The sequence below is a fragment of the Serinus canaria genome, chromosome 2, assembly GCF_022539315.1.
Source record: "Serinus canaria isolate serCan28SL12 chromosome 2, serCan2020, whole genome shotgun sequence".
NCBI classification, from domain to species: Eukaryota; Metazoa; Chordata; class Aves; order Passeriformes; family Fringillidae; genus Serinus; species Serinus canaria.
Genome location: NC_066315.1, coordinates 48,464,522 through 48,485,662, shown reverse-complemented (window position 1 = coordinate 48,485,662; position 21,141 = coordinate 48,464,522). Strand labels below are relative to the sequence as shown.

At 39.3% G+C, this 21,141-nt stretch overlaps 1 protein-coding gene across 23 annotated transcripts in view; it reads left to right on the top strand.

Moving 5' to 3' along the window:
• Nucleotides 1-12,422, top strand: part of ARPP21 (cAMP regulated phosphoprotein 21) — a 197,049-nt gene extending 184,627 nt beyond the window's left edge. For all 23 annotated transcript variants that reach the window (XM_018920717.3, XM_018920713.3, XM_050971333.1 and 20 more), the window contains 2 exons: nucleotides 10,316-10,467; nucleotides 11,607-12,422. In XM_018920717.3, coding sequence (XP_018776262.1) covers nucleotides 10,316-10,467; nucleotides 11,607-11,864 — 410 coding nt within the window. In that variant the 3' untranslated portion in view covers nucleotides 11,865-12,422. The remainder of the gene's footprint in view (nucleotides 1-10,315; nucleotides 10,468-11,606) is intronic.
• The last annotated feature ends 8,719 nt before the right edge of the window (nucleotides 12,423-21,141 follow it).

The window sequence follows — 21,141 nt, the reverse complement described above, 5'->3', positions numbered from 1 at the left end:
CAGAAAGAACAGGTTTATTTTCAGCATCAAGCCACTTACTAGTAGCAAGTTCTTCTTAAAGCTGTCCCTATAATTTGAAAATCCTTTGTATAGAGAAGTAAATGAATGGATACAGATTTTAAACTGACAAATTTCTCCAGCCTCGAGTCTCCTGTATTCAAGCTCTTTTTGATGCCTGTTTATATACATTACTTGTCAAATAACAGCTCTCTCAGGTTCTCCAGTTGATAGCAAAAAGTAAACTGAATGCAGTAATTTATCTTTGAACTGTTCAACTGTGCCCTTCTTCATGTTCTCGTTAATAATGCCACGTCTCCCAGGAGCAGTCTCACACAATTTTATCACATAAGATTTTTGTTTGACCTTACCTGCTGTTCCCCTGGAATATAAGGGGGACAAAAAAACCCAAAATGCCAGCCTGCCTTAATTAAAATTTTAGTCTCAGAAGATGTTACAGTATGTGATTTCATTAGGAATAAAATGAAAGTATTTAATCATACCTGTTACTTGTCTGGGCCTTTTTACTTAGTAGTGAAGTCACAGAGTTTTAAACCAACTCTCTTCAAGTGTGGAAAGGTAACTCAGGGGTGGATATGTATCTTTAAGTAATTAATAAATTCAATTTACACATGATTTTGCATATTTGTCCTAAAGGTAGTTTCTTGGATTATGGAGTAGAAGGCATTAAATGAAAGTTCAGCACTCTTTGCAACCAGTTTTTTCACCCATGGGACATTGAGCATGCATATAAATTTTTTTAAAAGATAATGCTATTCCTCATTTTAAGGTTGGAACTTAGCATCATAGAAAAAAGGTAATAGATATTTCTTTGACATATAAGAAGTGCTAAATCTTACATTGTGATATGTGGTGTTACTTCCATCATTTCTTATTGCCATAATCTAAATCACCCCAACAGGAGGTTTCTACCTCCCAGGTGAACTCATCTGTTTTATGCAGTGACTGTTCTCAAGGAGAAGTCTGTGCAAAAAGCAATCTATCTTGGCTTTTTTTAAAATTTACCTTTTTTTAGTTTATACAGGAAAAGCAGAGTTAAAAAGTATGGTTTTGAGGCTCCGAACCTGCACATCTTTTGGACCAGGAGGGTTTGATTTGCTAGGGAAGTTGTGTTGTTTCCCTAACTTTTTTTTTTTCTATTTTGTTAGCAGTGGAGATAAGCCCCCAGTTGGCAGCATTGTCTTGAGTAGCAAATGAAACTATCGATGCTTCAGACACTCTGTGCTTAGGGCTTCTTCCAGCCCCTGGGGTTGCAAAACAAGTAAAACCAAGATTTCGTAGAGCTTTTTGAGGAAGAATATAGCAAGAGGACAAGGAGGAGCAGTTCACCTGGGTAGTTCCTAGAGGAACTTGGCACGTGGGCAATTTTGGAGCTGTTATCCACCAAAAAAAAAAAAAAAAGGAAAAAAAGGAGGAAAAAAAAACCTAACCAAAAATCCTCTAGTGTCGCACAGTATTTTCATCAGCAGTTTTTACTAAATCAAACTAATAGGTTGCTCGGGAATAATTTAAAATTGTGGGAAATATCCCAGTTTTATTTCTTTTTCTAAAGCTGGATGAAGACATTTTTGCGCTGTTGCTTTCGTGGGATTTGTAGCTTTGTCAACCTGAGAGAGAATGAGGTGGGGGAAAGACAGTCCAACTTCTTTTATCCAGGATTTTTGTTCTTCCTCTTGAGATAATAAATCTTACTGGCTCATATCTTTGATGCATATGCATCTTGTTGAGTTTCTTAATGCAGCTGAATATGGCTCTTTGTGTGTGAGTCTGACAACAAATGTGGCTGTTGGTCTGTTACCAGGTTTGGGCAGCATCAATGTGTTTTTTGCAAAGCTGTGGCAAATTTATAGACTCAGAGCTGCTGTTCTGGCAGCAATTATATTTCAAGACTCAAAGTTCAACATCCTGCAGTTTTATAACCTCAGCTCTGCAGAGAATTATTTGAGTCACTGTCATTGTAATCACTTTAGGAATACATTTGCTGTGTTACGTATTTCCAGTGAAAGTAGCTGGAGTGCCATTAGCTAAAAATTGTTTTGACCTCACAAACTTGAAAGAATCAATGCCATTAGTTTAAAATTCTGAAAACAAATCTAACATAATAACCTGTGGTTTCCCCTGCAAGCTGTACTGTTGGAGTAGGATGTGCTTTCACCTGAAATGAAAGAAGCCAAACTTGTGTTAAAAGGCTTCTCTTGTTTTTGGAGGGTCTGAACTTGCCAAGTGCCATAGGCAAAAAGAGTCAGTGTGCTGCTGTGGTTTTTGACATGTGCTGTTTTTTTGTGCTGCCTCCTACCTCTGTACCTTTTCTGTTGCTTCTTAAGACTTCCTTACTTCAGGCATAGGTATTCTTGTTTGTTTTTTCCCCCTTTGTATGTGTGTGAAGACTAAGTAAAATAATTGCATGGACTTGTGTTTTGAGGGTAAAGGGAAGGAATTTTAGCATTCAGCTATTATGTACTTGTCCTTCTAGCTCACATGGTGTCCAGTTCACACCCAGAAATTATCTGTGTTGTCTTCAAGTAGAATATAAAGCTGAAATGTCTTACTAGGTCAAGACATTTTTTTGTGTATTCCATAGAGAAAGCGCAGTAGGAATGGATAGACCAACTGCTGCCGATTTGCTTTGCAGTGTACTTTGGATTTTAGATAGCTTAAACTACAAAAACTTAAACTACAAAATTGTTTACTAAGTGGTTTGAATTTCAGTTGCACAAGATGCAGTTAAAATCTTCAGACTCGCACGGAAAATAACACCAGGAGGGAGAACTTAATTAGTATGTCTTCTGTGTGAGTCTTCTAAACTGCAGACACTTTGGGGTGAGGCTAAAATCAAAATTAGCTTAAATTTATAAATTAATTTTAAGTTCCATGACAGTTTTGTCCATCATTTGCCATGAAAATTGCCAGATAATGGTCAACAGCATAACAGAAAAAAAACCCCAAACCTTTTCCTCAGGTCATTGGGCACCCAGTTCTAACATAATCACACCTGGACATGTGTGTGCATGGCTCAAGCCAGCAAGAGCAAGTGCCTTGGAGCAGCACCCCTCTAAAGGAAGCAGTGCATAGGGATGGTGTTACAATGTCCACATAGGAGGTGAAACACCTGGTTGCAGTCCAGTACTTGAGTATCTCATGCAAAGTCAGGAGGGACTGATGTACCACTGGAACAAGAAGGGCTTTGGCCACCAAAAACACTTGCCTGGAATCACTGCTCTCACTTGTGCTCATTATGTGACTCCCACAACTTGGCCAACTGTCCTATGCAAGATTCCCCAATTAGGCTGGCTTTCCTCCTGTTTTACAGACAACCTTTAGGGTCTATTTGAGAATCCAAAGGTTCTTTGGGATGCTTAGAGGTGTGGTTTAGTGGTGGATGGGGCAGTGTTAGAGCAATGGGTGGACTTGATGATTTTAGAGGTATTTTCTGATTCAATTCTGTGATTCTATTCTGTGGTTCTAAGACAGTGTTCAGTCTTGCTGAACAGTTTGCTTCAGTTTTTTCCTCCTTACAGTTTTGCAAATACTTTGGGATCAACCAGCTCAGAGCTTTTGGTAAAAAATTTATTAAAAACTTTACCAAATGTACGGATGTATCTATGAGTGAATTGTAGTTCTACAATTACATTTTTTCTTCTCTGATTATAACTTAGTCATAGACATTGTAAATTTGTATTATTAAAAGTAAAAGCTAGATCCATCCACTTTAATACTTTGCCCATAACTTATTTCAAAAAGTAAAGGAGAATGTAGCTAATAAAATTGTGGGAATAGATACCAACCATTTTCTTCAGTCTACAAAGTCTGCTGAGCACTACTCCAGCCTGGGCAAAGTAAACTAAAATAGGCCAGAAATATCCCTTAGAATATTCACTATACACAGGTGAACTCTGCCTGTGGAATGAACTGTGTGGTATTGCCAGCCTGTGATTAAAGGGAGGAGAGGCTGGGGAGAGGATCCTGTCTCCTATGCAAAAGATCGGTCATTTTGCTTGAGAGGCAGGAAGAATGTTAAGAGCTAACTGGCTAACATTTTCCTAAGTATTTCAAATCTGGAATGTGTAATTTAATAGTCTCACTAATGCTAGACAATGAGCACATTCTAATCATTTTTATTACCAGAACTACTTATTAAACTGATTAATATCTTCTAGCAAGATGTCCATTCTCATTTTAGAGGTTTTAAGTGATGCAAAAGTTCTTCCACTCTCAGCAAGTTGCCTCCTTGTTAATTATAGGGTCTCATGAAACTTTGATTTTTTTTTTTCTAATCCATAAAGTTCTAGGTTTATCTTCCAGACTTGTAATTTTAATATACCATTTTCTGATCTGTTCAAGAACTATTGTTACAGCTTAACCCCGGCCAACAACTCAGCTCCATGCAGCTGTTTACTCATTCTCCCCAGCTGCACAGAGAAGAGAATCAGAAAATTAAAAATGAGCAAACTCATGGCTTGAGATAAGGACAGTTTAATAGGGAGACCAAAAGCTGTGTGTGCAAGCAAAGCAAAACAAAGAAACACTTCCCATAGGCAGACAGGTGTTCAGCCACCCCCAAGGAAAGCAGGGCTCCTTCACACCTAAGAGTTATTCAGGAAGAAAAATGCCCACTCTGAGCATTCCCCACACTCTCCTTACCTCAACTTCATATGCTGAGCATGTTGTCATGTGGCATGGGATATTCCTTTGTTTGCCTGTGTCTCCTCCCAAATTCTGTGTTCACTCCCAGCCTCCTTGCTGATGGGATGGTATGAGAAGCAGAGAGTCTGAGTAAGCACTGAGTAAGCTCAGCAGTAACTAAAACATCCCTGAATTATCAACACTCTTTTCAGCACAAAGCCAAAACTTCATCCCATACTAGCTACTAGAAAGGAAATTAATTCTACCTTGGCCAAAACCAGCACAACTCTCATTTGCAGATACTTCTTTTGCTTTTTAATATGTTGAGCAGAGTGAGCTCATTAAGCCTTTCAGAAAGAGATGCGCTTCCTGACTGGAAGGATCATCTTTGATCCTTCCAGTCAGGAAGCATCAGTTTGGTTCTCAACTCAACCATCAGTTTCGTTCTCATCAAACTGATGGTTTGGTTCTCAAGAGTTGAGAACCAAACCATCTGTTTGGTTCTCAACTCTTATCAGTTTTGGGGAATCTTCTGCAAATGTAAGCACTTTCTGTGGGCAAAATTTGCTGTTAAATATTTTCAAGGGCTTCACCAGGTCCACAACAAGAGTTGGTGCTTGTTCTCCTTGGCTTTTTCATGTGAGCTCCAATTCAGTCTTTTCCAGTGCTCCTGGCAGTTGCTGCAAGGGCTGTACTAGTCTATACTGGGGGAAGGAGGGGAAAGAAAAGGGAGGATGGCATAGGGCACCAGCAGGGCACTGCACAGAGCAGGCCAGAGCATGACCAGATTCTGTGCAGCATTCCACCCAGCCCAGTTACCTCTCCTCGGGGTTTCTCTTTTAACTTTCTTTTGGACTTAGCTTGCCTAAGCCATTGCAGTATGTTGCTGAGGTATCTGAATTTCAGGTGTTATTACACTGAGTAAAGCAGAAAGGGAGCAGGTGAGCTCTCAAATCATGTTACATTAAAAAAGCACTGTGAGTGTATGTGTTGTGTTTGCCTTGGATGGGCATGGATGCAAGGAGCCTCTTCAAATGGAAAGAGTACAATAAGATTCGCAGTTCAGGGACTCTTGCCTGCATTCATCAGACACTCTTTACTCACAGTGCTGATAACACATGTTCCCAACATTGGTAACACATGCTTCAAATCTGAAATGAGCAATGAAACAGTCCCTCCCAACATCAATGTGCCATTCATGAAGAATGTATGCTGACTCCAGGAGAGCACCAAACATGCCTTAATTGCAGCTCTGGGTGACACTGCCAGAAATGGTGTAAAACTGCTGCATTTTGTCTTTTGAGCTGTATAGCCACATTAGGAAATTGAAACGTTTGGGAGTCTTTCATGCAGTCCTTCTCCCCTGGGATGTTTAAGTTAGATGACTTTTAGCATGGTGAGGCAGGCTATAAAGGTTCAGAGAATTGCCTTGATGATATGACAGCCTCTTCCATTCCAGCTGGAATCCAAGGCTCATCTTTCCTCTGAGGCATTCGTTGAAATTCTGTGCACGTTTTGTTCCTCTGGTTGTTTAACAATGTCTCTCATGTTTGCCCTGATTTAAAAAAAATCCGCCTTTGTAGCAGAGATAACATAGAGCAGAATGATATAATTGCAGTAAAGAGGCCCTGAAGCTTGCAGTAACAGGCTGGTTCATCTGATGTGTACTGCCATTAGAAAATAGCCCACGTATGTATGTTCTCAGGGGACTGTAAAGAGGCTTTTAAGGATTACTCTTCATGTAGTATGAAAGCTAATGAGCAAAAGAGCAAGTGCAAAGAAAACTATTGCTGCATAAGCATGTTGCCACTTCCTGTTCTCACTTTTCTTACACATGTGTAGCTCCAAAATATCCCCCTCTGCCCAGTAATGCCTGGTTTCTCATGCGCTGCTGTCAGTTTTTCAAGACTTTTGAGAATACAGTATTATTTCCATGTCACTGAAAAGTAAATAGCATCTGAAAAGCATAGTATAGTTTAAGACTGTGCTGTGTGTGTACAAAATAAGTAATTTTGGTGGAGTGGCACTCTCTGATAGTCTGTGCCTAAGGAAAAAGGAAAAAAAAAAGAATATAGTTTCACAAACAGTGCTAAAAGGTTGATATTAGTCTCCATTCTCCCACCTCCATTCTTTTTCCTGGCCAGAGTGCAGAAACATAAAGAGATATCAACATTCAGTAAACACTGGAGGACCTATTTCAAGTATTACATGGAAAATTTGGGCTGCAGGGATAGGAAATTCAGAACAGCTGGTTTCTAATATTAGCAACTTCTTGTCCAAATGGATTGCCACTTAGACTTCCAATTGTTCTACTTTCATTTGTGCTGAAACAGAAGCCATATAGCAGAACAGATATTGGCTTTTTTGGTTTATCACAACATTTTTTTTCTTGCATATAAAGCTTGTTGTAGATAAAAAAATTGATTCACTTTTTAATATTCTCTACCTCCTCTGTAATGTTGGAATATACTTTTATACTTTTGTACCTTGTCATGTTTTATGTCATGTCAGGTTCAATAGAATGGAACCTTTCTTCACATATGTATCTTTCTTCACATATTTGACAAAGGGCCAGGCTTTGCTGTCAGGTAAAATTAAGTGGCTTTATTGAGGAAGATCTTGAAGAAGATGCTGGGTTTTGGATAAATGCTATACTGGGTTCTACAGCACAGTCTGACATCCACAGCTTCATTTAATTCCAAATGGTGCTGATCGTAAAAAATAAAAGACCATGAATATTAAGTAAGAGAGAGACGACAGCCAGCATCTTTGCAAAAATACACACAGGCCAGTAAACTTCTTCAACATCCCCATTTCTACTCACAAGTCAGGGCATTAAATATTCAAGAGTACCTCCTTCTGGACAAAGATGGGACTTAATTTTTCCTACATACTAAGAGGATCCAGGATACAACCTATTTGTTCCAATCTAATCAAACTGGAAGTATGTTATAGTGCATGTGAAGTATTTGTACTGGGGCTTTTCTGTTTGGTCAGAGCATTGCAAAAGGCTTACACAAGGAGCAGGAAAAAGGTCTTATTCTCACTTTCAGGGATGTAAACATATAATAATATTCAGGGATGTACTCAGCAGGTTGGGCCAGGGGTGAGGAGTACATATGTCCTTTGGTCAGGAGAAATTTCTTAAGTCCTTGAAGAGTCTTGGAATAAGATTGTTGAAATATTAATCCATAGCCCAGTGGACCTCAGCTCTTCAGCCCACCTCCTTTTCATATTTCTGCATCTAAAACCTGGAGTGGTTATGCCATGTACTAAGCAGTGCTTCCCAGTACAGAGGAGATTTTCAGGGCTGGGTGTTTATGTATGTGTGTGTGTCATTTGAACTAGATGGTCTTTAAGGTCCCTTCCAACCAAACCCATTCTATGACTATATGTTTTTGTAATCCCCAGGAGATCTTACCTATACATTCATCATACAGGTAGCTACTTCAGCTTTTCCATGATTTTTTGTTTCAGTTTGATAGTCATGTCTGTACTGCGTCATAAATCTGTCATATTTGGAGAATATGGAACAAAAAGCTGAGGTGAAGAGAGAGCTGTATATTTAAACACACAGCAGGGCATTTGTGGTAGTCTCACAAAAGTAATGTTAATGCCATCATATCTACTAGAGATAACAGAAGGCTGCTTTCTACTTGGCCCCAGTGGTGTCTGGCTGTCTCTCCAGAGCACCAGTCTGCCACCCTGTGCTGGTGCATTACAATCCAGTTCTCTGAGCCCAAATCCAGTGTTGGATTACATTCCACAAAAGTGTCACTTGATCCTTGGCTCACTATCCATCTATGGTTCTTTACACTTCTGGGATTTAACTTTAACAGCTGGAGGTGAGAGGAGATGAATTTTGTGTTGCTGTTTCTGCTGTCAGTTGACACCCCTCTGCTTAACTTCTAGTCCTGCAAATACCAAAAGAGTAATGCTAAATTTTTTATTTCTATCCTTTATCCCCTCCCCCCATAATTGGTGTACTGGAGCAGAAGAGAACTTGCAATTTTATTATTGCTGTATAAGCCTTTTGTAAATTCAGTTACAGCAGTTCTGATGTTGGAAATTTTTATCACTAAAAAATATGCTGACACAGTGTTTGGGCATAAGAAAAGAGCAAATCTGAATGTATAATAATTGGTGAGTTTGGGAGATGTTTAATGCTATATCCCAGCCAAGTTAATTACTCATGGAATTTTTTTTTTTTCATTTTGCTCAGTTGACTGGAGACATTAATCTCTGGAATAGCATCTTTAATGCCAAATACTTGACCAGAAATCTCAACATTTCCCTGGCATAAGAACAGATTTAGAAGGAAAGCTATCAACTGACAACAGACCAGCAGAAAAAGACATTTGTTACTTTATTTCTCTTACATAATGAAGAAATATCCAGATGATGGTTTTCACTTGTGAAGTATGTTGAACTAGGTACTGTATTCATGAATATAAAATTGAGTAGACGTGACACAAATTTTTTCATAGAAACATGACACAGAGTTGCTCCTTCTTGTGGTTCTTTGTCTGAAATATGCTTATTGTAAAAACATCACTACAGAGTTAATAGTGCACTGAATAACTGCATGTTAAAAATATGAGTGCTAGAGAACACAGAATGTGTTAAGGAGAAATTATTCATAGATTTACAATACCTATGTCTGGCCTCATATTTCAAGGACAGTATCTTTCTGCATATTCCTTTCCTTTCCTGCTTTTTCTGTGAAGTTCTTAATTGCTAAATATCACCATCACCCAACCAGCTCAGTTCCATCTGTCTAGACTCATTCCCAGGCAAAATCACATTGCTGCTGAGCAATTTTTTATTTGTTCTTGCCTTCCCATCCTCACTGCTGCCTCATTAGCGGCTTGGCTCTCTAGATCTTTCCGTCTTTGCCCATTTATCCGTTCAGTCCTAGAGGAGCCATCCCAGCAGAAAATCTGCAATGTTGTGGTAACTTTGAACACAGTCACAGGTTAAAACAGAATTCTTCTTATCCTTCTGCAGTGTTCCTACCAAGTAATGGGGAGGATACTCCCTCATTTATTATTTTCCTGCTTTGACACACATAAAAATAGTACAGTGGATTATATTACCCTTAATATGCTCTAATTGCATAAAAAACCTTGCAAGTGAGAGCCAGCGTGTATAGAGATGTTCTTCTTGATTAAATAAAGGCTTCTCTGTTTATATTGAGCTAGGGAGCTGCATTACAAGGAGGGTAAAAGGGTAAGTTAAGAAATGGGAAGGAAAGAAAGAAAGAAATAGTCAGGTTAGACCATGACGGCCAAATGCTGGTGTCTTTGAAGTTGTTGGGAGTTTTGCCTCTGAGGAAATAGCCAAAACACCGTAGCACCCTGTGTCTCTTTAGGGCTTTACAGTCCCATGCTGCAGACAATCCTCCAGGTGGTCTCTGCCACAGTGTCAAAAAGCATAAGGAAAGTGTGCTGCTCACTCAGGTCAGCTTGCTAGGATTGCCACTCATGTGCAACAAGTGCTCAAGTGCACTTGTTTACAGCACTTCAGTTTTCATTTCCAATGACATTTCTGCAGGAACAAGTAACTTTTTAACTAATGTGGGTATAAATGATGGGATCATTTGCTGTACCTTAGAACTGTTGCAATTTTGCCCCTACAAGCAGCAGGGTATTTGACGATGTCTGTCCTCTTCCAGGTTACCAGCCTGTCCTGCCGAACCAGCAGCAGGGGTTCCAGGGTCTCATGGGAATGCAGCAGCCGCCCCAAAGCCAGAACATGATGAATAATCAACAGGGGAATCAGGTGCAAGGCATGATGGTGCAGTATCCAGCCATGTCGTCTTATCAGGTATTTAGGAGCTGTAAGAAAAGAGTTTTTTCTTGGAGAATGCTTAATTGAATTAAGTTTTTGCATCACACAGTGCCCTTATAACTTCATTTGGGTAGTGTGTGGCAGGAAGCCTTCTGATGAATACGCTTCTAAGTCAGTTTCTTTGCTTCCTATTTACATGGTTTTAGTACTCCTGATTTTCGTTCTGATTTCGAAATGCTTCAAATGAACTATTTATTACAGCCTGCAGTGAGGGTAATGTCACAAAGAACGAAGGAATTAGACTTCTTCCTGTGAAGAAAATTAATTTAAAAAAATATAAGAACATTGTTCATTTCTTCTCTTTTTTGCCAGTGCAGTACTGTTTCCTGTAATGAAGTTGAGGGCTTTGCCTGATCCAGTTAAAAATTACTCATCTGTGGAGACTCCTGCCAAGGATCTCAACATGTCTTCTATAACAAGCTGTAGCCAAATGGATTATTGTTTATTGGGTTCTGGGGAGAGGGAAGGCAGTGGCTTGATTTTTACCAAGTCCGTAAGTTACCCAGACTTATTTCCCAACCTTTGTACCTATGTTATGCCAAGCGCATGTGAGAGGTGGCCTGTGCTTACACTTCCTTCTGGTCCCTCTGGAAAGTTAAGAAGCTAAATGACATCTAATTCATTTTAATAGATTGCCCTGATTGAGCAGCCATTCCCCTTTTCCCTCAGCTTCTTTGAAAACACTTCAGTGACACAGATGGAAATGGGGCAGTTACTTATGGGTAAAATTTTCCCCTTACATCTTCAGAATTACTATATGGAAAATATGTTTTAAAGGCTGATGATCAAGTTAAAGGTTTAGACCTTTTAGATGGCCTAGATAACCAGGCTTGAGTCTTCTGTTTGCACTTATCCCAGTAATACATATTCTACTAGGTCATGCTAGAGACACTTTCTAGGCTTAAAGCAGAGGGAATTCTCTTTAAAACCTTCTATAACAATAAAATCCTCAGAGATGAGAACAATTCTGAGCAGCAGAAAATAGAATATTTTGGCAGAACATACAGTATACACAAATTCAGCTAGAAGGAATATAGGAATTCTGGGAGCCTACTTTAACTTGCTTAGTAATTGCTGTCTTTTTTTCCCCTACGTCTTTCCGTATTCCTACCTAGGTGCCAATGACCCAGGGTTCTCAAGGATTGCCACAACAATCATATCAACAACCAATCATGCTACCTAATCAATCAGGTCAAGGAACACTTACAGCCACTGGAATGCCTGTCTACTGTAATGTCATACCTCCTGCCCCACAGAACAACCTCCGACTGATTGCCCCACACTGCCCCTCCAATAATGTTCCAGTTATTTCTGCCAGCTGCAGGACAAACTGTGCAAGCATCAACAATGCAGGGTGGCAGGTCAAGTACTGACACTGTGGCTTAGATTTATGAGGATAGAGGTGCATTATTTGACAAATAAATCATGGCCTTCAAATGAAGAGGAACACAACAGAATAATCAGTTGAGGACACGAGTACTGACAATGCTCAAGTGATTTGCTGCTGGAAAAACCTGTAAAAAAAAAAAAGTAAAATAAATTTTGAAAAAAAAAATGTTTGCTGGTTAATGGTGCATATTTTTGTCATGTCTGCTAGGTATGCCTTTATAGCTTAGCTAGTGACATGAATTCATTGAGGTAAGATTTTTTCCTACCACTGAACACCACTGTGTAGATTGTAATATCCCCGATTCGGATTAGTTTTGTACTTTGTGTTGAGTTTGTGAAGCTAAAAATATTTAAAAATATTATAAAATCACATTGTACCAAAGCTGTAATGGAAATTAAAAAAAAATGAAAACAAAAAGAGAATTACTGAATGGAAGGAATAATTTATATACACTATAGAGTTTTTTTATGGATATATACTGTATTGTAGTGCTTAATCACAATAAAGCTATTTGACCTCCAGAAGGAAGGTCATGTTTCTACCACCTGCTTCGTCTCCTCTGTTTCTGAGTGAATTTCCATTAGTTTCTGCATTGTCTTTTTTCAGGTGAAGCTGAGGGGGGAATGGTGCTTAATGGGTTTAAAGGAGTTTGATGAGAAGGCAGTACAGCTGTGTCTCAGCATGAGGTACCATCACAGCTAAGACCATTTTGCAATGGTAGCGTAGCTGCCCAGGAAGAGAAGACATAGTTGTCCCATGATATTCCATCCACTGGATGGAAGATCAGTTAATACTGATGTAGCAACCACAGTACCCAGCAATCCTGCCACATAGAGATGCTCTACCCAATTATTGGTACTCCAGCTGCAAAGCCATTTTGACAAAAGAAGATGACCCAAGAATCGGATCTGTCATTTTAAAGCAAATGGGGATGAACAATATATATGGGAGGTTGGCTTTTAAAACACACTGGTTTGCCAGAAAGTTTTAGGACTTTTTTCAGTTCCTGTGGTGGTGCTTTACTATTATGTCCATCTTCACTCAAATTCCCAGCTTCTGACAAATTGTTCTTGATTCATAAATGCTGCATGCAGTTCCTCATTTTGCTTCAGTAATGACAACATTTGAGACAAAAGTCTGAATAAGTTTTCACTTAAACTTCATTTTTGATCAATTTTGAGCAATGGTTAAAGTTAAGCACTCCAGAATTAGCCATACACATAATGAAAAAGTAAAGATCCTTCTGTGTGTAAAATCTGTTTACGACATAATATGATTTTAGGTATTCAAGATTATAGCAGCCTACATAGTTCTTGACCAATGTTAATCGGAATGTGAAAAAGCTTTAATTTTACCTTTAGCATATGTGGCCTTTCCTTTGATTTCCACTTCAGCTGTGGAAACAGGAGCTGGAGGGGCTTCAAATCTGTATTTGAAGGAAACATTTTTCTTTTCTATACAATGAAAAGATATCTTTCAGAGTTCAGTTCTTTTTTTACATACGTGTCTTAAAGTGTGGCATCCAGTCCTGTGGGATCATAAGAAAGCCAAACACTGAATTTTATGTAGTGTAATCACGATTCATTTGCTGAGAGACAGTCAAGAGCATGAGCAGTTAACTAAACACAATTCACTCTTCAATTAGAGGTGAAATGCCTTGGGAGAGACTGCTGATTGATTTTTTCTTTCTTTTTTTCAAATCAAGATACTTCATTTGAATTTTGCCTGTGACCCTGAGCTCTCATTTCAGATTCCCTGCATTGTATGCTTTATTTCCTTTAAGAGTTCCATATACAACAGAGGTTTCTGTCCTAGCATGGATATAATTACATAATTGATGCTGTGTTTGCTGCTGTGGCATCAATGACAGCTGAATAAATGGGTGTCCTCTCAAGGCTCCACAGTCCAGCAGAAAGGACCTTGTCCTGCAGATGACCTTGTGCAGGACAGTTTGTGTGTTCCCAGGCTGAAGGAGAGGGAAGGGAGGGGAAATCTCTGTGCACCCAGTGTCTGGGTTGAAGAGACCCTTTGGTCATCACTATATTTAAGTCCCATTTCTTCTGTGAAGCACTACTGTTACCATATAAATCCCTCTTGTCAGGGAACAATGAATGAATTGCCTGGTAAACAAAAATCTGCCCTCAGTGTCATAGATCAATGGCAAGCTGGGCTGTAGGTGCTCTCTGGAGAGATGATGCAGGGACTCAGAAAGGAAAGCCTAGGAATCTTGCTTCTGTAGACAGTATTTCCTCATGTCCTTGCTGCTCTAGGTCAGGCATGGGAAACAGCATTTCCCATGCCTGACCATGGCTGTGCTTTCCCATGTTACCTGTCTGCTGGCACAATGGCCACCTGGTAGAAAACACCTGCTTAGCTGTGGGAGCAGGGATCCCACTTCTCTCAGCCTTGTGGCAGCAGTAGCTACCTGCATGTTAATGTGCCTTCCTGCTGATATGAGACTTGAACTTTTTTTATTAAATTTAATTTACAGTTTTGGTAGACGGTAACAGCCACCTACCCCAAAATAGTCTACATCCTCTGATTGTCTTGCTCTCCAAAAAGTTTGAATCTCCTTAGACATATCTTGTATTTGCAGGGTTACCAGACAAAGGAAGGGATGATGCATCTGTTCTTAGAAGGTTAATTTATTATTTTATGATAATATATTATAATTAATAAAGAATACTATACTAAACTATACGAAAGAATACAGAAAGGATACTTACAGAAGGCTAGAAAGATGAAAATGAAAACTTGTGACCCTTTTCAGAGTCCCAACACAGCTTGATTGTGATTGGTCATTAAGTCAAAACAATTCACATGAAACCAATGAAGCAATCACCTGTTGGTAAACAATGTCCAAACACATTCCAAAGCAGCAAAACATAGGAGAAGTAAATTAGATTATTATTGTTTTCCTTTTTCTCTGAGGCTTCTCAGCTTCCCAGGGGCAAAATTCTGGCATAGGGATTGTTCCAGAAAATATGACGGTGACAGGCATATGAGGAAACTAATCTGTTCTTCCTCAGCTATGGAAAATGCCCCAATTATTACAGTATTATGTACCTCGGGGAGCCATCTCACATGGTGGTGCACTGTATTTGCTTTATGCTGAAATAATTTGTATTTGAAGACAATTAGGTAATTTTTCTATATCAAATGAACCAAAAATAATCTCTAATTTTTTTATTATACTATATTTTCAAGTCTTTATCCTAGTTTTTGTTCATTAGTAAAAATATTCTGAGCAAGATTGCTTAGCACCTTTCTGCTTTTAAAAAAGAGATGTTTCAGCATTATCCAAAAGGGAGGGAATGAGGAGGAAAAAAGAAGTGATGTGAATACATATAGCAAAAATGCATAGGTGGACCTCAGTGCTTTTTCCTCCGTCTTTTGAAATATTTGTAGGTAATCTCTGTAAAAGGAGTGGTGTTGGATTCACATGGCCAGACAAAGCAACTCAGGAACTGGTTGCCATGAGTTCAGATTCCAGCTTACAGTAGTGAAATTGTTTACAGGACATGTGCTTCTCCTGTGGGGATGCTCTGTCTCTGTGGGCTTGTTTTTCTCTAGTCTTCTCTTGGAATTTGGCAAACTCAGGCAGCTGCTCCATGGCAGCCCTGTTGTTGTGCTAGGGACTGTTTGTTGCATTTTTCCTTTGCCTACTGCATACTTGCCTTGTTAATTGTATATTGCTTTCTCCTCCTTTTTTATATTCTATAGCTGATGGAAAGTTCTGCCTAGGCCTCATACATATTTAATTTGCCACTCTTTTTTTCTAATTTGTATTGCACTGAGAAACCAAAGAGGCATATCCTGAATTAAGCTGACTCTGTTAGATGACACCGATCAGCCTTTTGGATGGCTCTTATTCATTTGGGCTATAATTTGCAGTGGCTGTACGTCCTGACAGAAACCAGATGCCATTTGCTATTGTTTTGCCCTTTGTGCTGCTCAAGAAGTCAATGATTTCATTCTAAAACTGTATTCCCTTATGTTTCTGTTTAACTCTGAGTGGAAAGCTTCCTGTACTGAAGGAAGACTGCACAAATTATCCCAGCAGCAAGGAATGGGAATGTGCAGGAGGGATGTAGAGCAGCCAAAGAATCTTGCTCTCTGCTCTCTTAGCTGCTCCATAGCGTGTGGACATGGCCACTTAATGCTTCAATACAATTATTTCACTTGGTGTCCCTGAAATGTGCACAGGTCAGCATCCTTTCAGCCCCTCTGTTCAGCAGTCTGTTGAGTTTTGACCCATGTTTCGTTTCCCCTTTGGGCCAACAGCAGAGAAAACAGTTTCCTCCCTTAATGCTCAGTGGAGAGGCTCTGATGGAAGATGATGCCCAGCCCAGGCTTGGGGTTTTGACATGTCCCTCAGAGCTCCTCTTGACTGGTAAGGGAGAAGGAGAATAGTCTTTAGTCTTCAAAAGTGTCCCATTCATTGTTATCCCAGAGACTGGGCTTCAGAAATGCTCACAGCTGCTTAGCTCATGTGTTCTAAAACCACATTTCTGGTATAGGGCATCACCATCATTTTGGGCAGTAGCCAATTTTGGGGAAACAATGAGGGAAGCTCAGACTGGTGTTTCAACAGCAGCTCTACAGGCTTCAAGGAAGTTGTAGCAAGGTGGGGGTCGATCCCTTTTCCAAGGTAAAAATCTATAGGACAAGAGAAAATGGCCTCAAATTGCACCAAAGTTTAGAATGGATATTAGGAAAAATGTCTTCAGTGAATGGGTGGTCAGACATTAAAATTGGCTGCCCAGGGAACTGGGGGAAACACCATCCCTGAAAGTATTCAAAAGGCATATGGACGTGGCACTTAGGAATAGGGTTTTGTGGTAAATATAGTGCTGCTAGATTAATGGTTGGACTCAATGATCTTAAAGGTCTTTTCCAACCTTGATGATCCTATGATTCATACCTCTGTAGCAGGATATAGAAATGCCTTGAGTGTTTTGGAGTAGAAAAAGCCCCAATTAATGCATGTTGCCTGCACCTAACACAGTATGGGTAATTAATCAGTTTGGGGTGTATCTGCTCCCAAATCAGAGCAAAAGAAGACCGTTTCCAGATGGATTTCTGCCCCTGGTTTGCTTCAGGAATATACTGTCTTCCCTGCTGGTTCCTTTCACTCTTAAGAAAAGTGCTTATAGTGACCCTTTGGGGCAGTGGATTGATGGTTAAATATTTAATGCCATGGAGTGTTTCTGAGGACAGTTGGCCCTGCATTCAGAGAGGGATGTGAACTGTTGATGTACCCCTGTATCTTCTGCAGACCCTGGCTTACACACTCCTGAAAATACACCTTTCCAGTGCACATCAGAAGCGGGAATCAACCCCCAGGCTTCTGGCTCTTTTACAATATCTCACCAGCTGTGGAAGGGGATGACTCCTCATTATCTCTCCTGATATAAGGACCAGGGGACATAAGAGAAATTTTGCCTATTAAACCAACACTCTCCAAACAAAGAAAACATGAGAAGAGCTCTTTTTTCCTCCACAGAGTATTTAGGCAACCTGTGGCATTCCTCGCAGTAGGATGCTAGGTGCCATTTCAGACATGGGTGGACATGGTCGGAAAAGAATGTTATACAGAATGAAACTGCTAAATACAGCCAGCCAGTATTTAGTCCACAGAGGCAGAAAGCAACCTGGAGAAATGTCACCATATCATTGCCCCATCTATAAATCCTTTCTCCAGACACTGTCAGAGATGAGTATTGGATTGGGAATGAAGCTTTGACCTGATGGAATGTGCAGTTCCATAACGTAGTATTTTTAAAAGAGTAATAATAATAATAATAATAATAATAATAATAATAATAATAATAATAATAATAATAATAATAATAATAGTTGGTATCGCTCATCAGAGTCCATCCTGTAACAAAACAAAGGAACAGAGGGAGGGGCTGAGACTAATCTTGGGTTAAGTTTCTTCAGTTCATTTAGTGTCATATGGCCCTGACTGAATGAGTGACTATGACTGGCCTTACACAGTTGTTTGTTCTGCTATTCAGAGCAGGATGTGCTCTGACAATGAAATAAAGCTTAAAGGGAAGCACCTCATGTTTTTTTCCTCATCTTTCATTTTTTCTTTATAGCATATACTTGTTCATTATTGTTGTAAAGGTCAGTTATTCACAAGCAATGCTTTTGTGCTAAGAGTGATTTGCTTCACTTGGTAATAACGGATTTTTTTTTAGGTGGATTTTGGTATGTAATCTCTTATTTCATGTCAAAAGTCTTGGCTTTCCTGAGCATCAGGTGTAATTGCTACTAAGAATGGGGTTTGACAGTATTTTTTCATTGACTTAAGGGGGCTTAATTGATGTAGGAATTACAGGAAAAAACTGGAAGAGAGGAACTGTGATTAAATTTCAAGCTGAAGAATAGGAGGTGTTCAGGGTGGACTTATGGACATCTTGTTGAAAAGCAATATTAAATTTTCCCTGGCTTTTATTTGCAGAGATCGGCTGCAAAACTACACTTAATGAAGCACTATGTTCCTGTTTGAAGCATATGTTCCACTTTATCCTTGTGTTATTTAGAAATAGTTTTAGAAAATAGGTCAAAAAAAGTTGCCTTTTATGCTATGGGTACAGTTTTACAAAAGGCATATGTGAAATGGAAATGCAAAACTATGTATGGCACGGTATACCCATTGAACTCTACTAAATACATCCATAAAGAAATGTTTGAAAAAGATCCCCTCAAAGAGTACTGTGTATCTTCAGATAAAAAGCAGGTTTCACAGATCCCAAGACTACATGGGTTTTTTAACCCTAAGAATAAATCATATGGGTGTGAATCAAAACACTTGCCATAGCTAGGCTTTGAATGCAAATTTGTGCCAGATCATCTCTGCCACCAGGAAAAACTGCTTTTAAATTCATGGAAAACAGATGAGCATGAACTCGTTTGGTAATTTATTTTTTCTTCTTAGGCAGTGTCTTCTTAGTATGATTGGAAGAACAAGTGAATTGATAGTAGACAAGACTGGAAAATTTCTACTTAGTTCCCATTAACTTTGATCTCACCAAGTTCCTATGCCCAGTGGAGCCTGTAGGAAAAAAGGGATTCTGTGAATGTATGTGCATGTGAGTAAAAATTTTTGTGATTAAGAAAAATGAATTGTTCGGATTTTTCTAAAGCCTTTCAAATGAAACAAGATTTTCAAAAATTTCTTACGAGCTGGGTTCCTGTCTTCCAAGCTAAGTGTTATTGATTCTTTGGGGACATGATTAAACATGGGACACAATGTCAGGAGGTGAGTGGTTACAGTACAGTCTTTTGATATGCGACGTTTCGTGCAGATGCTGGCAGGAAAATAAATAACCTTATCTAGGAATCAAGGAAGAAACAAATTGACACTGAGATCCAATTTTAATAGGAAAAGCTGGACAAATTTTGCCTTTGAGATAAAACTTCTAGAATACATTAGAGAATATCTCCATGGGAAAAAAAAAAAAAAAAAAAAGCATTCAGTGTCTCAATGCCTATTGTAAAAACTGGAGGTCAGACCTTAAAGCAAAGTGCTGGATATTTTTAGGCTTCCTATAAATAATGGTTTAGAGCAATTTGCACATACATTCTCAGCTAATCTCATTAACAGTAAGCAAATTAGAGCCCAGCAAGCATCCAGAATCTCTCTGGCCCAAATATTCAGTGAGGGTCAAGTCTTGGGTACACTTTAGCTTAAGGCAAGGTTTCTTTCACGGGAAGCAAGCAAAGTTGCATTTGCATGAAGCTCACATGTGGCACTTTAACCGAGCTCATGTGTGTGCTAATGGCCACCCTTTTATTTTGTTTCATCTCTGCAGATGAAATACTGAGACATACAGCATGCTGTAATTCAGAACTGCTTCAGGCATCCACACTCCTGCTTCCTACTGGGTGCGTGAGCCTGTTGGGCAACATGCTCCCATGACTATGGGCTATGCACAGCTTGATGCTTCTTTTATTGGCATGGATATCAGAAAACCACATGGCATGGGGCTTGCTGTCATCTTCCAAGAAGCTGAAATTATCAGGGAGTGTTTCAGAAACTACAAAGGGGTCCAAATTATGTGGAAAACACTTGGGTAAATCTGGATGCATGGATAAATCTGGATCTTTCGTGCTGTCTCAGAGATAGAGAGGAGAGTAAAAAAATACTGGCTTAAGTATTTCTTGAACATATTATATCTTCCCAGTCCACTGTGACTTGAAGATTATATGTAGCTGGCATGTGGTGGAAGGAGTTATTGCTGATGTGTGAATAAAGATGTTGCAGACATCAGAACTGTCACACAGCAGTGGAATGAGCTCTGGACATGAAGCATTCATACAGCATAGGAAAATATTCTGAGTGTTGTTCTATTATTTATTCATGTGCTTCTGTGCTCGCCTGGACTGGGGCTGTATTTTTTAGCAAGCTGTCTTGCACTACAGCAGATGTTCTATGGTTCAGGGCTAGGAGCATTGCTCCTTTTTGCTTAAGGAAAAACCTAGTGTTTGGCTCAATTTTTTGTTTGCTTGGTTTTTGTTTGATTGTTTGTTTTGTGTTTTATTTTGGTTTTTTAGTGGAAAGGTGAATTTTCTGCACAGATATAAGTATCTCTTTAGCAAAAAATGTCTGTTAGTCAGAGAAGCATTGTCCAAGCACAGGTATGCAAAGGGAAGCTGCAATTTTTTAAAACCACACATGCAATAGAGGACATTCTCTCATCTATAAAGCATGGGGTTTTTATAAAAGAAGGGGTGGTGTTTAACTACAAAGCCACCACTGGTTTTTAAACATATTTTTGAGCAAATACATAAGTCTTTTTTGTTAGGTTTTTTTTTTGAGAACTGATAATTTCTTCTGCATTAAAAAGCATCAGAAATAGCTGACAGCAAACTACAGTGGCCAGCCATTTTACTTAGCTCTCTGTGATGAGCTCTTTGGATGCTGTGAGTCAGGTACCAGTGTCTGAAAGAATTTTTACTGCATTTTCTTCTCTTTTTCCTTTTTTTTCTCTTTTTTGCTGCCCATTTTTTTTCTGGATGAAGCTCATACTGCTGAGAGCAGGGTGTAATCTCTGAAACATCTTACAAAGAAAACAAATGGCTTTCAGATTTGGTGAGAGAGGTGTGATGGCAGCTGTTTTTTGGAAGCACATGAGGAGGTTCAGAGTTGCTAAAATGCTTCTGTGTGCTTCAGGAATATGAGTTGAGGCCCTGGAGATTAGCATGGCAAAATCTCTGAAGCTGTTAGCCAAAATGAGGAGCCTGCA